The sequence below is a fragment of the Meleagris gallopavo genome, chromosome 29, assembly GCF_000146605.3.
Source record: "Meleagris gallopavo isolate NT-WF06-2002-E0010 breed Aviagen turkey brand Nicholas breeding stock chromosome 29, Turkey_5.1, whole genome shotgun sequence".
NCBI lineage: Eukaryota > Metazoa > Chordata > Aves > Galliformes > Phasianidae > Meleagris > Meleagris gallopavo.
This window is the reverse complement of record NC_015039.2, coordinates 587,808-598,421: the sequence shown is the minus strand read 5'-3', so window position 1 is coordinate 598,421 and position 10,614 is coordinate 587,808. Positions and strand designations below refer to the sequence as shown.

Genomic DNA, 10,614 nt, shown 5'->3' with positions numbered 1-10,614 from the left:
AAACCCCAAATACAGCAGGTCTGTATGGCTGAGGTTTTGGAGATTCCCTGCACGCGGAGCCGCGGGTGCCAGGGCAGCTGCCTGGGACAGACGGGACCTTGGACAGTGTGATAATAGGAGAGAAAACGTGCTCTGAAACAGTGACGCATTTGGAAGCATGATGGCACCTGGAACATCCAGACAGGAGCAGGATGGGGTTGGATGTTCAGTTCTAGGATGCTGCAAACCACGCATCGCAGCTCCTAAATGCTAATTATCCCCCAGAGCACAAATAGCCCTTCCAGTTTCACCCTCCCACCACCGACAGTCCAAGAACAGACAGGATTTCTCTGCTTTAGCCACCCAGGAGATGGGAATCCTTCCAGTCTCACCACACCACCATGGACAGGCAGGAATAGAATGGATGCATCTGCCTGAGCCCCCTGCAGCCACTGGATGGGGACGGGCACCTGAGAGAACACTCTGCAATCGGCCAGTAAGGCAAAGCACCACTACAGAGAGCAACATATCAGACGGGTGCGATGGGCTGGAGCCGTTCTCACAGGAATTACAATTAGTGCAGAAAACTGGATCTCAGTTTCTGAAGCAGGAGGGCTGGAACTGGGTGATCGCTGAGGTCCCTTCAGTCCAACCATTTTTATTTTCGAAGTGCCCTAAGGAACTTCCTCAATATCCCTAATATATAAAATCAGTTCAGAGATCACCAAGCGACCAATCATGGGGAAAGCCAACCTCCTGCAATGCACCTCAGCCCCCGACGACTCCTCTCCATAAAGGCCTCCATCCCAGGAGCAAAATTCTTCGTGCTCACAAGAATATCATCAAACACACCAAACTGCCAGCACTGTGTGCTCAGACACAATAATTTAGAGGTCAAGGACTCAAAGAAAGGATTGATGAGTTCAAGATGGAACTTCGCCTCTTGTGGAGAGCCCAGCTCTGCCCAGAGCTCAGCTCATCCTCATCGCAAATCCGGGACTGCAGCAAAGTCATCTTTGCTGTGCCAGGGATGTGCTGAGAAGTGCCATAAAAAACCACTCTGCAAAGTGAGATGGGTTCCCTGCTCGGGGCTTCAGGCTCCATTTTGGAGATGGTGAATGAGCAGTGCTGCAGCACTGGGAAAACGAGCTTCAAGAAAGAAACAATCCTCTTCCAACCTCCTTATGAGCCCCTTCCTAGCAGAACAGCTCCTGGAGAGTTCAGGAGCATCAACAGCTGAAGAAGCCCCTTCCAAATAATAAAAAAATAAAAGAGAACATCGAGAGTGCTCCTCATCACAGTGCTGGGACACCTGTTTGGTGACCCCAGGGCATAAAGACAACAGATCTGCTACCTAAGCGATGCATCTTCCAAAGAACTGCATTTCTTAACCCAAGTTACTACAGCGTGGTCAGCAAACCTGCACAGGAGTCAGCAGAGATGATGATAACGACTGCAATCAGCAGAGATGATGATAACGACTGCAACTCAGCCAGAGGCAAATGGCAGCTGAATTTCCTTGGATTTAACCACAAGGGTGATGTTGGAGGAACGAAGCGTTTTTTCCAGCACACAGATGAGTACCTGGTGCTTCAATCCGACAGCTAACTGCAGGCTCCCAAAGCACAGCTATGAATAGAAATCTTGTACAAAAACAAAGCTATTTATGCCCCGCTGAAAAAAAAAAACGTTACGGGAGAATCTGCTGTGAATAAAGTCTGCTCCTTTGTCAGCCTGCAGCCGCCCTAACAATGGTGTCAGCCACTGGCACAGCTGAACGGGGGCTGAACATGGGTTGGTTGGCACTGCTGACAAAGGATAAATCGTGTTCAGCAGCGATTCAGAAGCAGTTTGCTTTGCTGAAGCAGCCCTCAGCTCCTTTTGATCACATCCAGCCTGCAGAAGCCCAGTTTGGATGGAAGCTCCCAGTTACGGAGTGCTTCTCCAGCCACTGTCAGCAGTGGACAACCAGCACCGTGTGCTCCCAGCTCCAGCACAGACTGATGTGCTAGCACAGCTGTCACACACCGCTTTTGTGCAGAGGGTGGTGGTGCCCCAGAAGAACCACGGGTTAAGTGCAGACCTCCACCCATGCGCTTCCAAATCCCAGCCTGGGTTCTTCTTTCTTGGTTCTTCTTTGGGTTCCTCTTTCTTCTCTTACGACACGTTGAATCTCTTTGGTTTTTGTTGTTTTTGTTGTTTTACATGGAGAGCACCAAGAAATGTACAAAGTGCCCATCTCCACCCCAGCACAACCGACAGAAGATGGGTGTTTGCAGAGCGCTGCCTTCCATCGACCCAACAAACCAACATCACCAAATAACCCAACCCACAAACAGCCCTCAGCTGCTTCCCACCAAACCTACAAATAACCCAACCTCGCTGCTCCCACCTTTCAGACGTCCGGAGCGCCCACACGGAGCAGAAACACAACACGGAATGCAGGTGATAAGGAAGCTGAAGCTGCCACCTTCCTAAAGTTGTGCCACCTCAGGGTGACCAACCACGACGGGACCGCAGCCCTGACCCACCACCCCTTTCATGAACTGTTTGGTCAACAGCTTTGCAGGCTCTAGGGCAGGCCTGGTTAAGAAGCCAGAGCTGCAGACAATTAATCCAGAGTGCACTGATGATTAAAATAGGCTGACGGGTCTCAGCGTGCAACAGGAAATATAAAATTATCCTTAGGCAAGTGATTTTCTGCTGGAATTCTGCAGGGATTGCTTTGATTGCTCTTTTAACACTGCTAAAACCTCACCACGGTGCTGTCAAGGATGGCTGCAACCACACAGACAGGATCCTAAATAAGAGCCCGCTGTCCCCCAAGGAAGCTGCCCCATATCACAGGTGTAGGGCTGCTCCAAGTCCCCCTGGAGGTCTCACAGCCATTGGGATTCCCAAAGACTCCCTGCTGGATCCAGGGGAACCTGGCAGTGCCACACAGTGACTGCAAATCCTATTTCATGAGGAATTCCCAAAGTGGCTCTCCAGCGACGGGTCAGCTAAGCCCAGTCACCAATGGGATTTTTTCACACTTAGGAAATTGAAACTGAGGGAAAACATGAATTTTCTCATTTTTCTTTCGATTTGCAGATATTGCTTTGATGAGGGGCAGCGGGACATCTGGGTATTTGGGAAATTAAATGGGAGCTGCTCCTGTACATCACTGTTAAACCCATAACCTCTATCAGACATCAGAGAAAAAGTGGCTTTTAGGAACCTAACAGAACCTGAATTCACTCTCACCACCCTTCCACCACAGCTCTATATGAACATTTACCCACAAAGATGAGTGATATTATGGGTGATAATTGGAACGTGATACTAAGAAACACAAGAACCAGTGCTGCAGGTGATGATCAGCATCGACTCTCACGCAAATCTGCTCTGCAGGAGCAAGAGATCAACCCTGTAGGGCTGACCACCGCTCACACCATGTCTCTAGAGGGTTAATTTTGCACCTGCAGTGCAGTGAGTGCTGTGCAGCTTTTGGGCAGTTCCAAACTCACTGCAAGAAACAACGGTGCTTTTTGCTTGTTCAGCTCTACCTCCCTGGAGCTCCATGCACAGCGACCACCTCAGGGCTCTGCCCACCACTAAAACAGATTTTGCAGATCTGCAGGGAAACAGGTGCCATTTTGCAGCTCAAGCACTAAATCCTCTACTGACACTGGGGGTAGGGGAAACAATCTGAGGAAGGAAGAGCTGTATTTTAGTTCTAGGCGTTAAGAGCTTGACCTTAAAGTGCTGATTGAGTTGACACACTGAAAATGCATGTTCAGTGGCATTTGCCCCCAAATATCCATGCTCTAATGAACACATATAGAGAAAGAAGGGGCAAACAAAGTGTAGTCTCAAAAACGCAAGGAATGACAGCTCTGGTGTCCCAGCAATAGTGAAGGAACACAGATAAAAAATCAAGGGTGACACCAACACGAATTCGTGGAAAGTTTTGGATCTGGCTACAGTGAGTTTGCAGCACCAACCTCTTGAAGTGGCTGGCCAGGACGCCCACCAGCTCTCCAATCCTGCTGTCGTTGGACGGCTCTTTGCTGAACAGGCAGACGATGAGATCCTTGTTGTCCTTCGTGTGGAAAACCACCAACTGGTCCTTTCCATTGGAGACGCTCAACCCGACCAACTGTGAAGAGAAAGTAAGAACAACATCAAATACTCGGAGGTAATTCCCTACAGCCACACCAGCTCCTTCCTCTCCGGGACGGCACGCTGCCTCCTCGTTTCTGCCTCTACCACCAAGAGCAGGGCCAAAGGGAACGGCTCCCCGTGCTCTCCATGCTCCTCCCAGCTGAAGATAAAAAGGTAAAAAATAGGCTGTTGGTTGTTTTCTTCTGTAGGGAAAGAAGACATAAAAAAACAAAAGCCAAGAGGCAAGCGCATTAACAAAGTGGTGCAAGAAAAAGGGAGAAGAGAGAGAATGGAGGAAGGAAGGAGTGCTGGAAATATCCAAATAATTTGTCAGGTTGGCATCTCTGATAAAAGCAGGTGCTATCACGACGGGCATCCCACAAGTAGCACCCCTAGGACAGCTGTGGTACCTCGTTTCCCCCCTTGCCTCCTCCCCTCCCACTGGCTGGGTACCCCAGGTTCACAATCTCATCAAGGCTCAATGTGTTAATTGGTCTGCTACCTGCTGTCAGTCAGTAGCCATCCTGTTGTTTCCAAGACATCTCAGTGCTCTTCTTGTCACATCGATGTGATTTTCTTCAAACTCTTTGTTAAACAAAGGGGGGGGGCTGCCAGACCTTCCTCAATACTTTCCTCAGGCATATCAGCACTTGTCCTTTTAATTACAGCAGGACAGTCTTGCAAGGCGTGTGACAAAGTATAACACACATTTTCACGCTGGCTATACGCAAGTTGTTGCTATTTATATATGTACGTTGTTAATTATTTAGCCTCCCCCCTTTAATTCCCCATTACTCAGGTCCTGTCTGTCCAGCACCAAAACCCAGTCATTTTCTAACACCAAGGGGTTTCTGATTTGTAAAGGTATCTGTTACACCTTGCTTGCCTTTAGCTGAAGGCCCAGAAGTTTTTCAGACGGCTGGACAGGCAGGAGCTGCAGTCTTACAGCTTATCCACCTACCTGACCTCCATGGAGGTCTGTACATGTATTCATGACTTACACACTGAGGATGTGTCGCTGGGGAAGGTTTATCTAAAGGATAAGCAATGAAAACTATCGGAGAACCCCAATAAAGTGGAAAGATCCCTGAGAACAACTATCAGCTCTAATTAAGGACACAAATGGTAGCAGAGGCCACGAGATTGAGAAAATTCTTATCTTGTTTAATGCAGAAACAACATTCGATTCCCAAGGAGAGAGGCAGAAACGATGAACACGAAGATGTCAGAGCAGATGCCACAGCTCCTTCCAGCTGTCCAAACCCAGGCAGAGGGAAACCACACTCTCCTATTAGCAAGAGCACTGAGGCACCATTTGTGGAACTCCAAATGTCACTGTTCCCTTCCTAAAGAAGAAAAGGCGCTGCCTGCACTGGAAAGCAGCTGAGCACAACCCGACCTGGAGACCTCCTGCTCCCAGCTGCACATACCCAGCACAGGTGGGGTTTATTCTTTACCACTGACACTATTTTGGGGCTGTGAAATGCTTCACGAAGCTGCACTTCGTGCACAGACACTGACAGCTGTTGGGCTTTGCGGTGTCCCTTACAATTAACTGGCTTTGATGACATCTCGGGAGCACAAGGGGACTTGTGCCACCACGGCTGCACTGCGTGCAGAGCAGGAGCCACGAGCAGCTGAAGTCTCTGAAGCTGAAAAGCCGACCGAAGCATTAATTATTCAACAGACTTTGTCACAAGTCCAAGAGCCCGTCGAAACTGCCCTGTTCCACCCCATCCCTCCCCCTCAGAAGACTGAACAAGTAAAAATAATACAAAAGAGATGGTTTTAGAGAAGGTGCTTAACTGGGCATTTACAAGCACTAATATTAGCTCTGCCTGGAGAGCCGGAACATTCCCAGCAGCTGCAGGGCTCCGTTTACGACATGCAGCACTGCAGCCCTGAGATCCTTCCTGCTCCTCTGCCTTCGATTCCCTTCATACACAAAATAAGAGAATGCAGAACGTGAAATGCAAGTGGGAATAACACGAAGGGCTGCACTGAACCCACAGCTGAGGGAGGCGGGGGACGCAGCGCTGACAACAAGTGATGGGAGCAGCAGACATCAGCTGATGTCTCCGCTGAGATTTCCATGGAAACACAGCCCTGAGGAGTGCCACGCTGACAGGGTGCTTCAGAAACGCTGACGGAAAAGCACAGCTCTCACTGCACTCACCCTGCCATGCCGGAACGGCACCCACCTTCCCAATGGACACACACCTTTCTGGTGGGACCTATTGGCACACCAGTATCTGTATTTGTACACCAGTGCATCGATACACCGCTGTAATTATTCCCCATTTGCTCCTCATACTGGTTCAAACAATTGTTCTTTCCCAGTAGGGACAGCACTGTTGGCTGCAGATCAGTGTGTGCACCACGATGCCATCCCAGCCTGCACAGATTTTCTCCTGTTTCCATGGTGCAGCAGCAGAAGGCAAAAGGCTTCGGCCAACAGAGCGGAGATGCATGGCTCCAGCATTTACTGTGCTGGAATACCACCCTGATGGCCCTTTGGAGCCATTTCCCCTACACAGCACCCAAGGGCAATAGCTCAGCTCGTGTCGTTGTTCAGTCCAGAGGCCCAAAGGGAATCACTGCAGAGCTGTGAATGAAGCTGATTCCTATCTATGGAAATTTAAGTATGTGATGCATAAAATCCCAGCTGGTCTGAGCTCACCTTGATCCTTTGAAGGCATCCCTCCACCTTTAAGCGCCTGCTGTGCATTTCACAAGTTTGTTAGCACAAGCAAGAGTCAGTCACTGGCATTGCTAAATGCAGCCTGCTGACAACTTGGTTTGGCACAATTAGGAGATAACGTCAGTACAGCACCACTCAGCTCAGGAAATGACCTGCAGTTGCTGCACGGTGACAGCAGTGCCTTTGCAAAACAAGAGGAACTGTCGCTGTGGGACTGCTTTGCTGCAAGGATGAAGGGAAAGGCAGCAGCTGTCACCCCACACTGCGCTGGGGTTACGTGGATAACCTGCAAGGACACTGCAAGGGACCACTCAACCCAACCTTTGGATGCCATCTCAGCTGATCACTCACTCCACATTTGCAGATTAGGTTTCACTGCTCCTCTCAGCCCATTTTTTAGCAATGTGGGACCGTTGGGTTTATTGTTCCTTCAGATGCAAGCATCGCAACCAATTTGTGTAGGACATCTGCAAGCAGTGCAGCCAGGTTGTGCAGGGTGGAGATAATCATAGCAGCATTACCTCAGGCTGACGGAAACAAACAGGTTGAATCCACGCTCTAAGAGGAGCTTTTCTCCCTTCCCCCCGTCCTCCCAGTGATAATCTGCTGCTCTGTGACTGGCAGCTAAATGCTGCTTACATTAAACATGAACAAATATATATAAATCAATTCAAACAACATTCAGGATCAAACGAACCCCCAGAGACAGAGAAATCGTGTCTCAAGCTGCTGTGAAATGCCAGACCCTGACGGGGCCCAGCTCCTGCAGCACAAATAAATAACAAAAGAGCAGAAGGAAGAGAAGAACGTGCCTTTTTCCAACCTCCTTTTCCATTCTATGGAGGGGAACACGGAGCTGCAGAGCAGGTGCTCTGCCAGGGACTGTGAGAGTGTCTGGAACTTACGTTATAGAGGGGGATGGTCTTCATCACTTTGTACTGCTTCATGGGGTCCATCTTATAAAGGTGCCTGTCGGTGATGAAGATCGCCCTGTCCTCCACCTTGCTGAAGCGGTTGACCTGTAAAGAAGCAGCTTTCAGTCACGTGCTGAATAAAAACTGGGCAGCAGCAATGAAAAATTCACACAGGTCCTGAACAGGTTGGCCTGGGGGAGCGAAAAGAGAAGTTAAACCCATAACCCCTTTTTATACACAGGGAAGTGGGCACTGTGAGAGCAGCAGCCTGGGACAAGCAAGACCTACATCCACCGAAGGATTAATTACAACTGTAACTGCATCGTTTCTCTTAATCCCAGGTGTTCTGCTCTTCTGAATTTGTGTTTATTTTTGGTTATCCATCAACAGCATCCCTCCAGTACCCAACAAATCAAATCACCAGAAGTGCTGCCAAATGCCACATCAGCACCTCTGGAAAATTACTGCAAAGATATGAAACTGTTTGTTAAGAAGTTAATTCATAAGGCTACAAGATACAAAACCCCGTACCTTCACATCTGATGTGAGGAAAATCCAAGAATGCTGGAGCTAGTCAACTACTGGTTCCACACCTTATGGTATTAATTAACAAACTAATAACAAAACGATATTCTGCTGAGAGCAGTCTTTCATACCCTGGGATCAAGCCTCTGAGGTCCTTCCAATCCAATCCATTCTAAGATCCTTTATTCGTTTGCTCTTTTTACACAGATTTGTAAATTGGGGGTTGGAAACACATGACTTTAAGGTCCCTTCCAACCCAGCCCTACTCAACCCAAACTAATGATTCCATGCTTCTATGATCTTTAAGATCCCTTCCTTCTAATCCAATCACGCCATGATTCTACAGTTCTACAATCTTTAAGATCCTTTCCAATCCCAACATGCCATGATTCCATGGTTCCATGATCCTTACAGTCTCTTCCAATCTAAGCCATCCCGTGATTCTATGAAATGCCCCCACCCTCCTGCAGCTCACCACACTCTTCCAGACCACTGGTGACATCAGGCTCTACCACCAGTAGGGTTTTCATAGAGGAACCACATCTCTCTCTCTAGCATTACAATTAATTCATCAAGGAAATATTGCACAAAAGGAGAATAAACTCTTTGGGAGGCTGAGTGCTAAACAGTCCCCAGGTAAAGTCTTTGCCAAAGCAAAAGAGAAATCAGGGCAGGAAGTATTTTTCACCAGGGTGAAAGCAGAGTTACTGATCTCTGAGCTGTCACACTCACACCGGGGTTTGGTGGTGCAGCCCCCAGGACAGCTGCATGGCCTGGAGATCAAAACAGGGCTTCCTTAGGCGGTGATCCACCTCACACAGACATCAGATCACAGAATCATACAGGTTGGAAAAGACCACTGAGATGGTCTTGTCCAATCCCAGCTCATCCCACCACGTCTGCTCTTGGAATCACAGAACATTAAGGTTGGAAAACACCTCCGAGACCCCCAAGTCCAACCCCAAGCCACCCCCGCCGTGCCCACTGACCACATCCCTCAGTGCCACATCTCCACAGCCCCTGACCACCCCAGGGATGGTGACACAGCCTGTTCCAGCACCTGGCCACAAAGTCAAGCTTCAGGAGGTTTATGCATCCGGGACATACACATACCAATGTAAACAGTTCGTGCTGCGTCTTCAGTGCCACGTGGGGAAGCATGCACAGACAAACGCCAGCACAATTGCAAATGCCACAATTCTCTGGTTCTGTGGGAGTGGAGACAGCCCTTATGTTCTCGGATACTGATCGTACCCTTCCTAGCATTGTGTTCTCTGCACCTTCTGGGCTTCTTTTATTTATATCCCCGTTGATCCAAATGGGAATCAGACTTAATTTAGCTTCCTTCGCTTCCTTCAGCTGATAGAGAAAAATGAAGGTCCAGCCTACAGCAGAAAGCTTGCAAACAAGTTTTCCAGGTGCGCCCCAGGGGTGAGAGCAATGAGATGGAGCTCTCGAGGGAGAACAGTGCCACAAACGACAAGAGAAACAGGAAGAAAAGACGTCCTAAAAAAAGGAGAAATTGTTGTTTCCTAGGTGATAAAACAAAATCTGGCAGCATGCATGAAATATGCATTTGGTTTCCCAAGGCAAAAAAGCTGAAAAATAAAGAGCACCAGCATACTCAGCAAAAGATGCATTTTTCCATAGGAAATGATCTGCTCCCACCTGTACCTACTGCCAGAAAGCAAACACTTCCATCACACAACGTCAAAGCTTCTTCACAGGCACTCTATAAAAAGAACTACAAAGCTTTGGCCCAAACAGATTCATCACTATTATTCATATCAAGCTGTCAGAATTAAGACCCCATACACCCAAGCAGTTATCGATGCTTCAAGAGCTGCTGCGAGTTGCTTTTACCTTCCTGACTTCTCCAGAGCAACGCCAATCATCAGCTAAAAAAGAACTGCCTCAAAGAAGTCACTGCTTAGCAAACATCCTACAGTTCACAGCAGATACGTTCTTTACATAAACATTTTTAAATACATGAACTCTAGGCTTAACTGGTGCCTATTCAAGCTGCTCTGTACTTATCCTCTTAATGTCACTCCTTTTCAAAGAAAGAGGAGCATTAGACTGCAATTACCTGAGAATTCTGAGGATCAGACTCCTAACACTGGAGGTGAAAGTCAAGACTGTTTGTCTACTCCAACCACGACTACAGGCTACAATTTCCCCTCTTGCTTAGTTGGCAGATCTGAGGTTCACATTTAATTTAGACTCCCTAAGTGCATTGTTTGGAAAGATCTTGACAGCAAACCTTGAAATGTCAAATCTTTGTCTTGTTGGCTTTCAAAGTTCAGGGCTATTTGTTCCCCTCTCTAGTTGACTTCAGGCCTCGGCCAT

At 48.2% G+C, this 10,614-nt stretch overlaps 1 protein-coding gene across 1 annotated transcript in view; it reads right to left on the bottom strand.

Annotated features, from left to right (window-relative positions):
* Positions 1 to 3,096: 3,096 nt before the first annotated feature.
* Positions 3,097 to 10,614, bottom strand: part of MYO1D (myosin ID) — a 36,994-nt gene continuing 29,476 nt past the window's right edge. The window contains exons 20-21 of the mRNA XM_010724462.3: positions 7,732 to 7,845; positions 3,097 to 4,120 (exon numbers count right to left, since the gene is read on the bottom strand). Coding sequence (XP_010722764.2) covers positions 3,758 to 4,120; positions 7,732 to 7,845 — 477 coding nt within the window. The 3' untranslated portion in view covers positions 3,097 to 3,757. The remainder of the gene's footprint in view (positions 4,121 to 7,731; positions 7,846 to 10,614) is intronic.